The 18,908-nt window shown below is 42.8% G+C and overlaps 1 protein-coding gene and 1 long non-coding RNA gene across 2 annotated transcripts in view; one reads left to right on the top strand and one right to left on the bottom strand.

Annotated features, from left to right (window-relative positions):
- The window catches only part of PLXNC1 (plexin C1), a 157,124-nt gene extending 138,555 nt beyond the window's left edge, over positions 1-18,569 (top strand). Inside the window, exons 24-31 of the mRNA XM_025284337.3 lie at positions 4,886-4,940; positions 7,206-7,237; positions 7,337-7,444; positions 8,619-8,782; positions 10,733-10,880; positions 14,696-14,836; positions 14,918-14,992; positions 16,081-18,569. Coding sequence (XP_025140122.1) covers positions 4,886-4,940; positions 7,206-7,237; positions 7,337-7,444; positions 8,619-8,782; positions 10,733-10,880; positions 14,696-14,836; positions 14,918-14,992; positions 16,081-16,185 — 828 coding nt within the window. The 3' untranslated portion in view covers positions 16,186-18,569. The remainder of the gene's footprint in view (positions 1-4,885; positions 4,941-7,205; positions 7,238-7,336; positions 7,445-8,618; positions 8,783-10,732; positions 10,881-14,695; positions 14,837-14,917; positions 14,993-16,080) is intronic.
- On the bottom strand, positions 3,935-7,342 carry LOC112584622. The gene is made up of 2 exons (XR_006550631.2): positions 6,181-7,342; positions 3,935-5,851 (listed from the first exon to the last, which is right to left on the bottom strand). It is a non-coding gene; the product is annotated as an uncharacterized LOC112584622 (long non-coding RNA).
- Positions 18,570-18,908: the final 339 nt, after the last annotated feature.

The following is an 18,908-nucleotide window of genomic DNA, read 5'->3' as shown; positions in this document are numbered from 1 at the left end:
AGGGAACGCAAGTTTGATCCCTGGTCGGGGAACTAAGATCCCACATACCTTGCAGTGAGGCCAAAAAAAAAAAAAAGAAATTGCCAACATCTGACCATTTTTTATTTACAAAATGGCAGTTTCATCAGGTTAAGTATAAGTTCAACCTTATATTTCTAGAAAATCTGTTTTTATGGTATAATCATCAACTTGTGGTGTTAAGACAGTATGTTACCACAAAGAAAACTCACCTTCACTTAAAATTTGAGGGTGTGTTGCTTTTGTTTATTTCAGAAGCAACCTCATTTTATTTTTTAAAAGGTGTTCTTTAGTGACTCAGCCCAGTTCAGTTGCTCAGTCGTGTCTGACTCTTTGTGACCCCATGGACTGCAGCAAACCAGGCTTCCCTGTCCATCACCAACTCCCAGAGCTTGCTCAAACTCATGTCCATCGAGTCAGTAAATCCATCCAACCACCTCATCCTCTGTCATCCCCTTTTCCTCCTGCCTTCAATCTTTCCCAGTGTCAGGGTCTTTTCCCTGAGTCAGTTCTTTGAATCAGGTAGCCAAAGGATTGGAGTTTCAGCTTCAGCATCAGTCCTTCCAATGAACGCCCAGGACTGATCTCCTTTAGGATGGACTGGTTGGATCTCCTTGCAGTCCAAGGGACTCTCAAGAGTCTTCTCCAACACCACAGTTCAAAAGCATCAATTCTTCGGTGCTCAGCTTTCTTTATGGTCCAACTCTCACATCCATACATGACCACTTGAAAAACCATAGCTTTGACTAGACGGACTAGCCCCCATTTAGTGACTAGTCCCCATTTGATGAGCTTTAGTTCAGTGTACCTTAGATTAGTTATTTATTTCCGTGTTTTTGGCTGAGCTGGATCTTCATTTCTAGGTGCCGCGAGCAGGACTGCTCGTCGTGGTGGTGCGTGGGCTTCTCGCTGCAGTGGCTTCTGTTGCAGAGCTCAGGCTCTACTGCACGGGCTTCAGCAGTTGCCCCACATAGGCTCAGTAGTTATGGCTTGTGTGGTTTAGTATTTAGTTTACTTATGGACTCAGTATTTGTGGCACTTGGGCTTCGTTGCCCCCCAGCATGTGGGATCTGCCCAGACCAGGGGTCAAACCCATGTCCCCTGCACTGGCTGGTGGATTTGTCACAATGGACCTCCAGAGAAGTCCTGAAGCAACTTTAAATTGATGACATGGGTCCATCTCTCCCTGTATGGTCTCAGCTCCTAATTCCAATGGTAGAAAAGTCTGCGGTCATCTTTGCCTCGTTCCAGTGAGGGTCAGCTACCTTCATTGGAGGGGTAGGTCTTTGATGTCATTTTGTCTTGGAGCACCATGAGACTGGAAGGAATTTAATGTGAAATTGCTGTGTGTACCAACTCTGCTCTGGGCCGGAGAAACATTCCTGCCACAGATCCATCTAGTGACATTAATCTTTCTTTGATTTAATTTGGTTTTCATTCCTAAAGTAGGGGCCCACAGGATGCTCCCAGCCTCACAGGAGTATGGGAGGATTAACGAGCCACTCTTAGGAAAGCTTTTGGAGCTCCTCAGATGGAACAAACAGCATCATATATTTAACACCTTGGATTCTGTGGCACTTTTCAAAATGGCATTTCTGTCCTTCACTCGGCAGCAGCTGACTTTTCTGCAAAACAGAAAATGGAACCCTTTACCACCACCACTCCCCGCCCCCCCGCCCCAACAAACATCTGTAACTAAACTAGTTTTCTGTCTTTATAACAGTGTTAACGTGTCACGTGGAGGGAAAAACGTGCCAGCCCTAGAGCAGCTGTGAAAGTTAGACATACCCTCGCACACATACATGCTCACACACATACACAACTCATCTGCTAATAAAATGCTTTTACACTTGCTCTCAGGAGATAATTTCAGAGTAAAATTTCCCCGGTACAAGCTGCGTCTGCGCTGTCTTAATGCTTGAGCACCGTGCCAGCAGCAAGTCATTGCCAGCTCTCGAAAAGACATTTGAACTTTTGGCTGTGCTCCTTATCGGAAAGCCCATCCGTGGTGTTTGTGATTATAGAGTAAGGGTGCTCGCTTTTGGCAAAACAAAGCATCTGACAGTAGCAGAGTATTGGCTCAACACACAACAGGATCCACTTGGGATTCATTCTTTGACAATTACCCAGAGTGAATCACCAGCTTCCTTTTATAACGAAGGTGTTTATTGGCTTAGAAGCAGAGCATATCCAGCTCTTCATGGGGAGGGATTTTGTAATGATGTTCAGACATTCTCATAAACTCGGTGTCTGAGTATTGCTAAGGGGGTGCCTGCACAAAGCGTTGACTTTAATTGCATCAAAAATGGAGGAGAATTGAAAAATCAGCCAGAAAACAATGAATGGCTCAAGGGGAAAGGAGAGGATGTTTGGTAATAGTGGCAGAGTCCAGGAGCTCAGTACGAGTTTAGAATCCATGCACGAGACACTTTGCAGAGGCCAGAAGGCCCCCACCAGCCCTGCCCAGGCCCCCTTCCCCCACAAGATGTCAGAAGCACCAGTAGTTGGAGGCTTCTGGCCTAGACTTAGTGACTGGCTGGACCCTGTGCTCAGGGGCCTCCTCCAGGGCTGGCTCTCACCAGAGTTCCTTCCCCTGTGGGGACAACCTGCAAGAGATTAGGCTTTAATCCTTTGGTGTTTGCTGAGCCGGTTTGTACATTCTGATAACCAACTTGCCACAGGCCAGAAACAGTCTAAGTTTTTACTTTTTTTCCCAAATAGAGGGAGCCCAGGTCCAAATTAATATTAGAATTCAGAAAAGCCTTAGAGCTTTCAAGTGGAGGGAAAAATCACCTGGCTGATGACAGTGTTCAGAAATAACAGGGTTAACCCTCCAGTCACGCCCCAGAATAAAGGTGAGGCTGTGTGTATCCCCGCCCTTCCGCTTCTCCATGGCCCCTTTGTCTAGTATTTATGTGGACCAGCACCTCAGAACAACAGCTCCTCCAGCGAGCAAAGCCTGCCCTCTTTCTCTTAGCATCTAGGCCCCCTTGGCCTGATGGGCCCTTCTTCCTCTGGTTAAGTGTGGGGAAGGGTTACACCAAAGGTTCCATGGTCCCCAAAGGTTCTCATCCCTCAGAACTCTTGATGTTATCTCCAAAAGAGGCTACACATTGGGGTTGAAATCACGCCAGTATGGTGAAAGCATGTCAAATGCATACATTTAAAATCCATGACAGTTTTTAAAAACAGCTGTGTTGGAACATAATCTGCATATCTTAAAGGTCGCCTTTTCCAGGTGAGAGTGGCTCAGTGGGTCTTGGGAACATCTGTGGAGTTGTGCGGTCATCACCACAACCTAATTTTAAAACATTTCCATTGCTTCAAATAGAAACCTTGAACTCATTGAGAGTCACTCTTCATTCCTCCAAAGGCAACTAATAATCTACCTTCTGTTTGTATAAATGTGCCTATTCTGGACAAACTATGATTGTATAATACGTGATCTTTTGTGACTGACTCCTTTCACTTAACCATGTTTTTGAGATCCATTCATGTTGTAGCATGTGTCAGTACTTCTTCCCTTTTATTGTGTGGCAATTTTTTTGTAGTGTATTCATTCACTAGAATAATAATTCTTTTAAAAGGACAAACTGCTGGTAGCTGCAACAATGCAGATAAATATAAACGTGATAGACTTTATATTGACCCTAAGAAGCTAGACACAAGTGTATGCTGAATGGTTCCATGTACGTGAAGTTCAAGAACAGATAGAACTAATCAGTGGTGATGGAAGTCACAAAAGCGATTACCCCTGGATGAGGATGGGGTGGTTATTGATTGAGAAGCATAACAGGGGTACTTCCTGGAACCTTGAAATATAATTTTGTATGTTGATGTGGGTGGTGGCTACAGAGGTATACACTGAAGTGAACATTCCTGAGCTGTACACTTAATACAAGAACATTCCTATAAGTCATGTTTCAAGTTTTTATTTAAAAGTGTATGCAATTTTACGATTCTTACAAGCTTCTTTTAAAAAGATAAAGACCTTCAAAAAAAGAGAATACGTTATAAGTGTCCTGCTGGACGGATTATCACAAAGTGAGCCTATCTTACAGCTCCCACTCAGATCAAGAAATAGAGCCTTATGGGCACCACAGACGGCCCCTATGGACTCTCCTAATCAGCACTTTCTCCTCTCCAAACATTTAAATCATGGTTTTGACTGGGTTTTTGTTTTTCTATTTTTTTTTAAGCTAAATGTGAATGGAACCACACGGCGTGCGTTCCGTTTTATCTGGATTTTGGTTCGCCAGTGTCACTGTGAGGTTCGTCCGTGTGGCACGGAGCAGTAATTTGCTCACTGTGGTTGTCTTATCATAACCTGTTTTATGAGTATACCTCAAACTCTTTATTCCTTCTGCTGTTGATGGATATTGGGGTTGTAAATGCCAGTACGGGGCACTTACAAAGCTTACCTCCAGGATACGCACATGTGTATACCTAAATGTGACATTGCTCTGTCATAGGCTAGCCACCAGCTTTACAGGCCAGTTTTTGAAAACTTGTTTCAGCATTTCTTTATATGGTAGGACTCCCCCCTCCCCCCTCCCCCCCCGCCCTTCAAAAAAGAAAGTGGTCTAAACAGTACCTACTCCCAAGAGGCTGGGGTGCCCCCCAAAACAGCTGACTCCTCCCCTTGCCTGCCTCCTTCACAAAACCACAAGCTCCTTGAGGGCAGAAACAGTGTCTTGCTCATCACTATAGCTCCAGCCTGCAATGCTCAGAACGTAGGAATTCTTAAATAAATATTTGATTGAATAAGTGAGAGAATGTAAGATCCATCCAGCCATCTAATTCCTGAGTGAAGTTGAGAAACACATTAAATTTTGAAAACTCATCTATTTTTTATCTTTGCTTTCAGATATCAAATGGATCCACTATAAAAGTCTTTAAGAAGATAGCAAATTTCACTTCAGGTAACCAACGTAATGTTAACCTTTTGTTCTCAGTCTATAAAGTATTGCTTTTTGCCTCTCAGATGTACTGTCACAAAGATGAGACTGAGTTGTTGCTAAGTAATTCTCTGATTGGAGGAAAGCCATTTTGATCTGTTTCTGGTCCTAAGAATGCACGCTCTGCAAAGGGGGACAGGAAACTGTGAACAGTGGTTGCCGTGACTGCCCGGCACTGAGGAAGCTGGTACCATTAACCACCCCTAAAGATGGGGCAGAATCTTAGCCATTGCAGCTCTTTCCCAACTCCTCAGCAGTATGGGGGCTGACAGAGGGGATCCTCCTGGCAAACTGAGGGAAGCCTGCAGATTAGCACACAGCCCTGCAAGCTCTGAACAAACAAGATAATTCACTTAGTCCAAAGCTCCTACTGATGGACCAAGGACAGAGGGAGCTTTGTGGGCAAAGTTAATCGGCCAGTCTCTAAACTCTTCTATGTCCCTGATAGCCTAGGGGCAGGAAAACACTGTAACAGTGCCTTGAGAAAATCCTGAGGTCTATTCCAGGCTTCTCTCTAGAGAAATTATATCCAGGCCAAGTCAGTCAGTCCTCCTCGGCCCTCAGAAAGGTTCTGGGCCTCACCAACAGGGCCTGTTCACACACGCACAGCTGGAGGTGGGGCTTCCCTATTCCTGGATTCAGTGGTAGGAGCAGCCTGATAGGATCCAACACCTGGGGAGTGCAAACGAGGAATGCAGGGCTCCCAACAACATGGATAGGATGACTGGGAAGGTTGGAGGACACCCCTTGGTAGGTTGCAGGACATCCCCACCTCCCAAGCCCCCATCTACTCCCAAGTCAAGCTATATTGAGAGAAGCCATCTTGCAGTGGGCGGCTGTCCTTCTGGTCTAGGGTGGGGGTTGGTGTCTTTATGCTGTAATAAGAGGAGGAAATATGTATTTTAGACTTCAAAGACTATAGTCTTTTGAGAGCTTGTTATTTAGAGATCTTGCATTTGGATCACTTCATGGGCCTTAAAGGTGGTCAGCGCCTCTGCTTCCTCCCAGTCCAGTCTCTCCTTACTCTCCAAAGCCCTTGCCCCTCTGTCCTTTCATCACCCACTCTGAACATCCCAGCCAGTCCCCTGGTGAACCCAACTGCTCCCCTTTCCTGAACCTCAGGCTGGCCACCCCGTGGGAGAGGCCTGCAACAGCACAGCTCAGTGGCTGTAAATTCCCATATGGATCCAGACCCTCAACGTACCCTGTTCCCCTTTGTGCTTCTCCAGACAGCTGACTGTTCTCCGTGATCCCACGTTCTCTCCTCTGATCCCCACAGGCTTCCCTGTCAGCAGATGACTTCACTCAGTACCTCACAGAGAAAAGAGATCAGAATGCCTTCAATAGCCAGCGCCAGCCCACCCTGCCTCCCTCCCTGCCTCTGCAGTCCCTCCTCCTGGCTCCCCAGACATGCCAGGGCTGCCCTCCTCCCAGCCACATCCCGTTTCCCACCTGGGCTTCGCATCCCCACTACTATAGTTTTCCACCAGCATTTTAAGGTGTTCTAGTCTCTCTCGTCTTCAAAACAAAACCCAACTGCCTTGCTTCCTCCTCTCCCTGCATTTGCCACTTCCTTTTCAGCCACATTTCTTCTCAGACTGTCCACTTTGTGCTGCTCCATCACTCACTCTTGACCTCCGCCTTGCTGCCCTTCTCTCCGATCCTAGGTCACCTTCCTTTCCACCTCAGGGCATTTGCACCCACCCTCCTCCCCATTTGGTCCTGCTCCCTATCCGTTCATTTAGGTCCAGCTCCAACATCCCTCCTCAGAGAACCTCACTGATTAGGGCTGTGCTAACTGTGTGATTAGGAGGAGTCTCTCAGTGGCTAGGACGTGAATTCCTTTAGGTGAGAGCTAGGTCTTCCTCATTGTTGTCTGCCTAGTAGCCCCTGGCACACAGTAGGAGCTCCAGCTCTATTTGTTCAATGAATGAGAATTGAACCTCTCCCACCCCACCCCCAAGTGATGGTTCAGCCTCTGCTGCAGCACTTCCAGGGACAGCTCCAGTCCCTGGCCCATCCTATCTTCACGCTGTTCCTAAGGTCTTAAGACGCAGGGGGGCGAGGCGGGGGGCGGGGTGCGGAATGTCGCTATGAAAAGCTCCGGTGGGAGGGCTCAAGGAACCTATTCTGTTTATAACACAAGTGGGGCATCTTATGGGAAGGCCACTTAGCCCGTGGTTGTTTTTTCTAATGCCCTGTGTCTCTCCCTCTTTCCGTGGCGTTCAGATGTGGAATACACAGAAGATCACTGCCACTTGGTGAGTCCAGGCTTGCTTGTGCTCCCGCTGAATCGGATGCCTTCTGCAGCGCAGCGCGTCTCCTTGGGTAACGCTGCTTCTGCTCTGTCTTCTCTTTAGATTTTACCAGATTCGGAAGCATTCCAAGATGTGCAGGGAAAGAGACATCGAGGGAAGCACAAGTTCAAAGTAAAAGAAATGTATCTGACAAAGCTGCTGTCGACCAAGGTACACTTACCATTCTGGGAGCGCTTTACGGGCTACCTTGGGGGTGTATGATGGTTTGACTTAATTTCCACTGAAGTGTGAAAATGTTACAAATCCCTTGTGCCTTCTAGCAAAGCAAAATGAAAGTTTAAATTGTAAACACTTCCTACCCCCTTCTTCTTCTTCCTCACAAACTGCAAAGATAAAGCACTTTACAAATTTCTACCATAGCATCTTCAGTCAGGGGTTTCATGTTGTTCCCAAGCCCTTTACCCACCACTGCACTGTTATTTTTTAGGTTGACAGCATAATTATTCCTTTTTGTTTTATTGCTCATCTATAGTAACAAGTAAACTCCCTCTTTAAATTGCAAATAAAATGAAGAGGGAGTGGTCATTTTAAAATTAAGACTTCTGTTCACATATAAAAGTGTCAGATGTTTTAAAAGCCAGTGGAATAGGAATACCAAATTGGGAGCAAATTTTCCTTTATTTAGTTTTTAGTGGGATTAAACAGAAGTCTGTAGTGATCCTTTTTTTCCTGAAATGACTAGCAATATAAGTGCTATTATCTACACCTGGCCCTAGTCTTCCGCTGGGCATGCGTCTTCAGATTATAGCAGTGTGTCAGCTTGGAGCTTAAACAAATCTACTAGATTTGTTTGGTGGGTAGAGGATAGCCAGAATCTCTTGGCTTTTCTCATCTGTCCCACAGAACTCTATTTGTTTTTTTATAAAACAGTCAGATGCTCTGGAAAGTACACAATAAAACCCTATGATGGAAATACATGCAACAGGAAAAATTCTGGGAACCAAGCAACATCATTTGAGTTTTTCCAGGCTGAACATAACTAATAAAAGCCAAACATCCGGGGCTTCTTGGTTTATGTATACAGCCCTGTAACTGACATTTCAACTGCTAGCAGTTTCAAAGTCAGCCTCCCTGTTGCCTAAACAATGTTACCAGCAAGAAGCTTATGCACCCACTCTAAAACTGGGCATGGATTTTCAGGACTTGTGTCTTAAACACTGAGTGCTGGCCTCATTTGACAACTGTACATACTTTCTCTTCAGCTTGTTTTTCTGTTTTGTTCATCATTATCTCTGAACTTGGATTTCACTTTTCATCATGTTTTAAAAAACCACTATCCTATTTTCTCTTTAATCTTCCAAGTCTGATGTGTTCTGTCTTTCAGGTGGCAATTCACTCTGTACTTGAAAAACTTTTTAGAAGCATCTGGAGTTTACCCAACAGCAGAGCCCCGTTTGCTATAAAATACTTTTTTGACTTTTTGGATGCCCAGGCTGAAAACAAAAAAATCACAGATCCTGACGTTGTACATATTTGGAAAACAAACAGGTGGGAACAACAATAGGTGATTACCGACTTTAAGAATCTGGGACAGAATCTTAACTAAAAGAAGGGCATGGATAGTTACAGAAGGATTATCCCTATATTTGAACTTTTTGGCTTGGCAAGCTATCGTGTCAAAGCAGTTTCTTAACTGGTAGGTACTCTTTTTTAAATAAAAACAATTCCTGTGCTGAGAATCCTATTCTTTAGGGCAAAGTAAACAAACTTGATTATTTTTACTATCTTTAACAAGTTTAGCTTGACCAGTAAATGATGAGAAATTAATATTTTGTGGTTTTAACATACACTTTTCCATTAGAGAAGAGTCTTAAATTTGTCCCTCAGAGGATTCATCACTTAACAATTTTCAAGCTGTCTGTTGTATAAGTTTCTGTTTTTATTTGGTCAAATGCCATGCTGCTGCTACTGCTGCTAAGTCGCTTCAGTTGTGTCCAACTCTGTGCGACCCCATAGACAGCAGCCCACTAGGCTCCTCTGTCCCTGGGATTCTCCAGGCAAGAACACTGGAGTGGGTTGCCATTTCCTTCTCCAATGCATGAAAGTGAAAAGTGAAAGTGAAGTCACTCAGTCGTGTCTGACTCTTCTCGACCCCATGGACTGCAGCCTACCAGGCTCCTCCGTCCATGGGATTTTCCAGGCAAGAGCGCTGGAGTGGGGTGTCATTGCCTTCTCCGAGCTAAGGCAAGGTATCCAAATTAAAATTTCTCCTCACTAAAGAAACATAGCTCATTACTTCTCATTCAAATACTTTGTGCATGAGCTGAATGAGACTCAGTTATTATGCAACAGAACTTCTCAGTGCAAGCTCAAGCCTTTCTAAGCATTGAGGATAGCCAGACCGTTTTAAATAAGTATTAAAAGCTCCAGGCCTACCTTAACTGTCTACTGTGGCTCCCTCCCCGCTTTGTTCTAGCCTTGGCTTCCTAGGCCCTGCCACTCCCACATCAAGCTTGGGCCCTGCAGGCTACCATCTCACTGGGAAGACTGTAGCGTGTGAACAAGGGCACTAGTCAGGACAGCAGAGCTGCTGAAAGGCCCAGCAGCCCCTCTGATGGAGGTAGTTAGCTAGGCCAGAGGACTCTGAGTGACTCCCAGGATCATATCCAAATATTTGAGTACCAACTATGTATCAGGTACTGTTAGGCGTTGAAGGTAAAGTAAGAGACAGAAATTCATGTTCTCACAGAGCTTGTATTTTAATAGGTAAATTGTATATTAGAAGGCAATATTAATGCAGAGAATGAGGTAAAAAACAGACTCACAGGACAGGGTGGTCAGAGGCCTGGTGGAGATATTTGAGTCAGGTCTTGAGGCACACACCCTGAGACTGTCTGGGGCAAGACAGTTTCAGGAAGACGGACGAAGTCCTGAGGCACAAGCTTGCCTGGTGTGTGTGATGAGAAGTGAGGAGGCCGGTGGAGCTGGGGTGAGTAAGGTGAAGCACAGTAAATGAGTGCCAGGCCTAGACCATGCAGGGCTTTCTGCAGAGGGATGGAGAGATGAGGACCTGATTCTGTGTTAAGAGGATTGCTGGCCCTTGTGGCAGAATTTCCTGTTGGGAGCTGGCGGGTGATAATCCTGGTGAGAGATGATGGTGGCTTAGGCCAGGGTGAGGACTTAGAGGGGGTAAGAAGAGGTGTGATGAGATGTTCTCACTGGTAACCATTATCTAATTGACAAATTTGTGGAGAAAATTCTTGTTTTGTCAGTGGCCAGTTTCAGACTTGTCCAGGCCTCCCTTTCAGGGAGCTGACAGTGTAACCCTTTCCTGTTCTGAGTGATGCTGCCCTCTGTTGCTTGGTATGTTTGGCAAGGCAGACTTGCATACTTCAGTAGCAAGGACAAAGACACCCATTCACAAACTGTGATAAACACAGCATCTGCCTCACATGAAAGGCTGTACTTGAAACGAGGTATCTCTCTCTCTCGGAACAGCCTTCCTCTTCGCTTCTGGGTAAACATCCTGAAGAACCCTCAGTTTGTCTTTGACATTAAGAAGACACCACACATAGATGGCTGTCTGTCAGTGATCGCCCAGGCATTCATGGACGCGTTTTCCCTCACAGAGCAGCAACTTGGGAAGGTAAGGCCCAGCTTTAGGATTTCCTGTACGTGTTTGTGTGAGTCTGAAGCACTCTGTCTTCCTTGTAAACATTCAAGTAACACACGACATCAACCCAAAAGAAAAAGTAAATGATGGTCACTGAACACCTGCTTTTCTATAAAATTGCTCCTTTATTTCTATTTTTAATCTAGTTTAAGTGAAAACCTTTAGCTTTTGTTTCCTAGAAAAATCTTATGTAGATACTAATATAAGCTAAGTCGCTTCAGTCGTGTCTGACTCTGTATGACCCCACAGACGGCAGCCTACCAGGCTCCCCCGTCCCTGGGATTCTCCAGGCAAGAACACTGGAGTGGGTTGCCATTTCCTTCTCCAATGCATGAAAGTGAAAAGTGAAAGTGAAGTCGCTCAGTCGTGTCTGACTCTTCGCGACCCCATGGACTGCAGCCTACCAGGCTCCTCCGTCCATGGGAGTTTCCAGGCAAGAGTACTGGAGTGGGGTGCCATTGCCTTCTCCAGATACTAATATAGATGCTATTAAACTATGAACCCAAAGTATGTAATTATTGAAATTTGCCTATGTTAATTCCATCTGAATATACCTAAAAGCATCTATTTGATTATAACAAATGTCTTATGGGGAAGTAAATCTTGCCTGAGGTTTCAAATACCTCTATTTTGTCATTTCATAATCAAATCAATATCGTTTGTCCTATGGTGTTCTTTGCTGAGCAAAAACTCGATAAGGCAAGAAAAGATAAAAATACAGAGGAAACTCTGAAAGAGATGTTTTGGTCTTAACCCAAGTAGTCCATAATAAACTGAGCAATATCTATACCTAATGGGTTTAGAAACGTTTTCATGCTGAGCAGTGGATCTTTGGTGGAAGATGTTCAGAGTGCCTGGGATAAAATGTGATGGACACGTCACAGGCACCTGAGACTCCTAGTCTAAATCCAGACTCACTATCGCCAGTATTTCTAGAAACCAAACTTGTTTTTTGACTTTTATTTTCCCAGCACTGCCTATAGTCTCTCAAGGTAAAATCCTCGTCATTATCGTCCCCTTCTCCTTCCTCCCACCTGTGTCTCTAGTTGGTTACTACTCACTTCCATCCCTCCCCTGCCAACTGCTGTCCTGGCTCCTACAGGGCCCTTCACTGTGTCTCAGGCTATCTTTCTAAAACAAAACTCTGATACTGTCCGATTCCTGCTTGAACATTGTAAATATTTCCCATTACCTCCCAGACAGAATCTTGAGTGCCACGGGGCCCTTCCCCACTGGGCTTCAAGTCTCTCTTCTGGCCTCCTCATTTTCTTCCCCAGTCCATCTACCCACCTTTCATGCTACAGCTTTTAGCTTTCCCGGACTTAACCATGAGCTTGTTTTCACATCACTTTGCTCGTCCCTTTCCTGTTACCTCTGTCTAGTAAAACCCTACTCATTCATTCAACAAATGTGATTTCCTAATGTGTACCAGAAAATGTATAAGACTCAGAGTTAGTCTAAATATACCTACTCTGTCAATGTTCCCTTGATGCATTTCCCATGTGCTAATTTTGACCGGTAGAGTTCTCCCTAGCGTGCAGTACACTGAAACACACGTAAGTTATCCATACTAAAAATGGCTGTTTATTGATTACTATGTTCTTGGCATAATTCAGTTCTCACAAGAACCACAGAGTTAACCATTACCCTCATTTTCTAGATGACGAATTGATGATGAGAGGTTACGAGTCTTAAGGTCGTACATCTAAGTCCTTTTCTTTGTGCTACACTGCTGCTAATTACTGATCTTAGATTGTAAGCTTCTTAAGGGCAGGCGCTGACTGGTTTTCATTCAGTGCCTACCCACAGTGCCTGCCTAAATAAAACTTTGCGTGAATTATCACAAGGGCTGTAGGTTCTACTTAAACTTGTAAACTTGACAGGTGAAAAAAGATCTCAGTCCAGGCCTCCTTCAAGCCATCAATACATTTAAAAATGTACTGGGGCACTGACCCTACCATTAACTCACCTATCTTCCGAGTAGTGATACAATAGAAATTCATATTTCAGGACAAGAAAAATTTAAGCAGAATTTTCGCCTGTTTGGGCCTCCTCCCTCCCCTCTAGTATGCACCTACGTTATGCATTTATCAGCCCTCTCCAGTGGCAGAAGTACCCGCTGAACTGTAAAGACCCATTTTTCTTCTGGCACTAGCTGTGTAACTCCTTAGAAGATAATATTCCTCTCTCAATCCTGTAAGGGGTCACAATGGCCCACACACTGTATATGTACATACTACTTTGGTGAACTTTATATACAATGCTTTATATACAATAAACACTTTATATACAATACTTTATACACAATAAAAACATAGTATTTCCCTTAAAGATAGCGACTGGTCAGATGACCTGGAGAGATACTGGGTGCATATAAAGAAAGCTCTTAGCTTAAATACTTTATTAATGTTAATTCATTATTTGTATTTTGTGCATTACCACATATATGACTGAACCTCCAATAAAAATGGTGACTAGATGACTTAAAACAATTTGACCAAATGTCAATTATTGGAATAGTGTAATTCTAGATGTGGGTAGAAGCAACAGGAAGGAACCATTCCCTGGACCATGACAGTCTAGTAAGACAGGCTGTCCAGAGGCTTTTGGCTGCTGTTAATAGGGCCTACCTCGTTCAGTAACAGCGCAGTGAGTGGCCTATCAATGCAATCCTCGTCTGACCTGAGAATGAGCATTCCTGCTCACGAAATGCCTCCCCAACATTGGTGAAAATTAAGTCTGAAAGGGAGGGGACTGCAAAATAATGTTGCCCATTACCTGTTATGACACACCCTGAAAGGAATTCAGGCCAGTTTGCACTCGGGGGAAACTGGCTAGCCTTTGGTTAGTTATTTTTCCGGACAGAATTTCATGAACTCAGTTTCTTGAATCTTCCCATACTTAGAAATGCACTAAAATCATTAAGATATCTGTTCCTCACAAATAGCAGTGTGTGACTGCACAGCCCCCTTCCCCTAAATCACATGTATGCAGGCCCCACCCCCCTTACCTCTTGAGAACAGTCCTCAGAGCTTTCTGAGAGGCTGTCTCCTAGGTCATAATCCTCAGGCTGGTTTGAATAAATTTTTCCGTCTCTCTTCTAGACTGGCTATGATTTTTCTCTGACATGTTAATTCTGTCAAAATTATAACTTAAAAAAAAAAATCTTCCCTTACATTTTAACATCAGTTAAAATTACATAAAAACAAACTACCAGGGAATTTTTCCAAAATCAAGACATCAGAGCCACCAATACTAATGACCATGCTCTTTCTTGAGAACACTGAAAGATTTTTATAATCTAATAAAATAGGGAAAAGCAGAAAAATCTGCCATTGCCAATTACTTACCACGTTCATGGTTATATAAAGGGCTCAATCAGACCTACAATCAAACCTTTTATAAGTGCCAAAATTCACTGGTGGGTGAGGATGAGAGCAAATGCTTTAATTCAGGCTTTTTACAACTATTAGTTACGAACTATGATTGAAATAAGTTCCATTGTTACAGTAACTCAAAATCATGCAAAAATAATAATTTTAGTTCTTTTATGAGAGGAAGGCAGAATATATTAGCATTTAATCTGCCTGAAAATAACAGTGACTCACCAGAACTATCTGGATAGCAGTCAGTCATTCAGTCAATAACATTTATGAAGGCCTGCTGCATGAAGATGACTTGTTACCAGGAGAAAAGACTAGTCATAGTGGTGGAGGTTCAGCTACATTGGCACTGCTATCATTTCCTGATGGTTTTTTAAACTCTTGGTGGTTGCTGCTTTTTTTCAGGAAGCACCAACTAATAAACTTCTCTATGCCAAGGATATCCCAACCTACAAAGAGGAAGTAAAGTCTTATTACAAAGCAATCAGGGATTTGCCTCCATTGTCATCTTCAGAGATGGAAGAATTCTTAACTCAGGAATCTAAGGTATTGTTAGAAAGTAGAAATAAGATTATATTTGGGTACTTAAGCCTTCAGAATCTCTCAACAAGGCTTTCTTTCTTTAAGAAACATGAAAATGAATTTAATGAAGAAGTGGCCTTGACAGAAATCTACAAATACATCATAAAATATTTTGATGAGGTAAGATTTTAAATAACATTTTTAAAAAAACAGATACGAATCAGCCACTAGAATTTGGTTATAAAGCATCCTGTAGGTCTCAGGATGGCTCTGGCATCCCACATGGCCAGAAAGGGAAGCCAGGAAGGCTGTCTGAGATGCGGGATCCTGGCACCAAGCCAGACCCTGCGTGTGGCTGCCCACCTTTGGACCAGCCATTTGATTTAATGGGGCCTACTGACACAGTTAACTTTGATGAGTAAGTAGGGGTCCTAATAAAAGGGACCTGCTTATGCTTGATTGTAATCTGCTAAAATGAAGGCTAAGCTTGTTAAATCGCCTAGATTCTGTATTCAGTAGTTAAAAGTATGACATATTTCTAACTTAAGCAACTATTTCAATAAACCATTCTCCTTTATGATTAATTCTCCTTAATCTGGATTTTTTTCTTTGGGAATTCACACAGACACAGTCATCAGATGCGCTGTTTCCAAATAAATGTTAATTCCCCCTTCCCTGATTCCCCCCACTCAGTCATGCTGGGACAGGCTATCCATGTCAATGGTGAGAATAGCTCACCAATTCCATTTGCTACTTGAAGATCAAGTGAAGCACTAAGGTAGGGTAGAGGCAATGAGTTCCTTAAACATGATAAGCATCCCTCTTTCCAGGGGTCAGGGGTTAGAAGGGAAGCACTGGGAGGGGAGGGAAGGGGAGGGCAAGGGAGGTAGACATCTCTGACCAGGATGCCCCCTGCCTGCTGCATTAAGAAGAAATACTTGCCTGCATGTTGGCTGCCCAGGAATGCTTGCTGTGCTTGGAATGGCTGTGACATAATGCATAAAACAGGGCCTTGGAATTCTGGCCCCATATTTGTAAGCAAGTAGTTCGGTATTTCTTGAGAGTTTCTATTTTAAGCTGAAGTGTTGTTGATCCTGTGATAATGACTTAGCAAAACAACTTGCAAAGTGAGTATGTAAATGATCGGAGAAAATCTTGGCATCTGTTTCATACAGATTTACCACTCACAGCATCAGGAATGCAAAAAAAAAACAGAATTGTAATGCTAAAACCACAATATCTAAAATAACTGTTCTAATTGTCAACAGATTCTAAATAAACTAGAAAGAGAACGAGGGCTGGAAGAAGCTCAGAAACAACTCTTGCATGTAAAAGTCTTATTTGAGGAAAAGAAGAAATGCAAGTGGATGTAAGCACTCTTGGGCCTGGCTTAATCTGGTAAAGTTCTTCAGATGACTTGGGAGCAAAATGGCTGCTTGAGCTACTCTGTGTTGTGAGTTTAAGTTTGCACATAGGTTCCACTTTGAGCACTGTCTTTTTTTAAGAGACCAAGGCACACGCACAGCTTTTAGAAAGCCTATCAACCACTGTGCCTGTGTGTGTACTGTGGGAACCCTTCTGTAAATAGAGCTGAAGTGGTTGTTTCAAACAGCCTCCTTGTTTACAGAGAATATAGGGCCAGTAAGCAAGGGTCAGTATTGTTTAACTACACTCTCCACTTAAGCACAATGATATAAGTGGTTTTGTTTGAAAACTACAGCTATGTAGCACTTGTAACTACACTGCACCTCTGCAGACAAGGGACATTGCTAATGATCAAAACAAACTGTGAAATGAGTCATCTGGAAACAAGGTTGGGTGTGCGGGCACCCTCGGGGATCTGCAGCATTGAGACTTTTCCCCAGTAGTTCCTGGAAAAGCTGACCGCAGAATTTGGTAGTGTGTACACTTAGCATTTGTGAGTGTGTGTGTGTGTGTGTGTGTTTTTAAACCAAAAACTAACGGTGTTGCAACATTGTTGAAAGGGCTCGTGTTTTTCAGTGGTCGCCGACTGTACTCCATCAAACTCACCTCCATTTCACTAGAGAGCTCTAAAGCAAGGAGAGGGAGTAGGCTTCGTGACAGCATCTTACCCAAACACTTTAAAGTACCTATCTTTTCTTCATTTTATTTTTCCATATTAAATGTATTCAATAGTAGACGTGTAGGCTATTGTAAAAAAAAAAAAAAATCACTTGTTTCGAAGAACTTCAATCAGAACTGTCTATGGAAGAGTAACTCCGTCCCCTAATCCTACACTTCTGTACTACTATCTCCTTGCTTTAGACTTCTGGTGAACCCTGTGGTTATAAATACTTGTGTGTGATTTTAAAAAATACATTTTACATTTCATGAAATTGCTGTTCACACTGGAGTATTATATATGAATATATATATATATTTGAGGCCCATGGCCTGAAAAATATTAGTATACAACTTGGTATCTTAGTCTTACTATGTACTTTTTGAAAGTATTCCTCACAAGAGAAAGAGTTAAGAATACCTGTTTTATTCATGCCTTTTTTAAAAAAAAGAATTCCCTATCTAGTTATACTGTAGTCTTTTTATTGCTGATTTTTTATTCCTGAATTTTTGCTGCTCATGACCAATTTTAATACCACTGTGTTTTCCTTCTATTAAACCAGAAGTAAAAAGTTTAATTGGCAACTCTTAAACTTTCTTTGCAGCACCTTTACCCTTGGTGCTCCAAATCCCAGACTGAGGAAAGGAAAATTTTCAAGTAGCAAATAAAACATTGATCATACATTCCTTAAAATCACTTACCAACAACAATCGATGAGATAGCAGGATTTAAAAGTACATTTGTCTTAAATGAATGCAGTTCTTTTTGCTTCTCACTATCTGGTAAAGAGTGAGCAATGACATCTCAACAAACTGATCAGAGAATATAAGCATTTATTGCCCTATAGGCGCCTTCCCAATCCTGTCACTTCTGGCCACTGTCTTTCCAATGGACACACCTCAAAAATCCTACCACAGAGGTTCTTTATAAGAAAGGTCTCGTCCCCATCTAAGGCTGCTGCAGTCTTGATGTGAAGGCATTCATAGGAGAACAGCAGGAGAGTTGAGACCCAAGGGTAGGAGAGTTGCCCAAAAGACTTCCCCTCTTTAGGGTACAGAAATGCTAAGATATCTCGAAGGATCAGCTACAGCTTTATCTCAGTATTAGTAAATGCTACATGAGGGTGTCCCTGTCCGGCTCTCTGGCACATGAATCCTGTGTGGAGACTTCCCTCCTTTTCCAGGGACTGTGCTGCTGGGGACTTTGGGCAAGTCACTTCCCTCTTTGTGCCTCAATTTCTGTATAATATTTCTAGCCTACCTCACTGAGGTGGTGAAGATTCACTAATGTGTGTAGCGTGTCTGTCAATCCTCCAGTGAAAAGCACTGTCTAGATTACATTTTGGATCACGTTAGCCAAACGCAGTACATGGCCAAATTAGATGTGTGCTGGAGACAATCAGTCACTGGGTCTATATTAAACAGCAACCAGAGAAATAAATGGCAAACAATTTCTATTTTCAAGTTTCTTTGCATATTTTTTTGGTGCAAAACCATTTATAAACTTTTCTTTTTTCTAACACTAGTGTCTACAGCAGCATTTAAAAACTAATTCTGTTACTTTTTTCTGTATTAGGGATTTAAAGTCTATTTCTTATTGTATACCTGATTGAAGCAGTTCTTGGAGATGAATGTTTTAAATGTCTATATCCAAAAATAAACATTTTGATGTAAATATGGACTGTTTTTGTCTTTTTCTTCCTTCAAATTTTCAAGTAATAGATTTTTTTCATTCTAAGTGGCTCCATGGAAATTATTTCTCAAGAACAAAGTGTCACTGTATATGCTTTGTAAATTAGCAGCTGTATTATATAGTAAGTAAATCTAGTTTCTTCTAAATGATGTTAAGGCTTTGCAATCTTACTCCTGGCCTCCACTGTCATCTTGGAATTTTGAATGTGATGACATCTAGATAATGAACATTCTACTTGGTCCAGCAGACTTTAGCTTTGCCTAGTTGACATGAAGTTATTCCAGCAGAATGCCTTTAAAAGATGTTACATAAAAAAAGCAA

The sequence above is a fragment of the Bubalus bubalis genome, chromosome 4, assembly GCF_019923935.1.
Source record: "Bubalus bubalis isolate 160015118507 breed Murrah chromosome 4, NDDB_SH_1, whole genome shotgun sequence".
Taxonomy (NCBI): domain Eukaryota; kingdom Metazoa; phylum Chordata; class Mammalia; order Artiodactyla; family Bovidae; genus Bubalus; species Bubalus bubalis.
The sequence above is the reverse complement of the archived record's forward strand: the minus strand, read 5'-3'. Positions and strand labels throughout refer to the sequence as shown.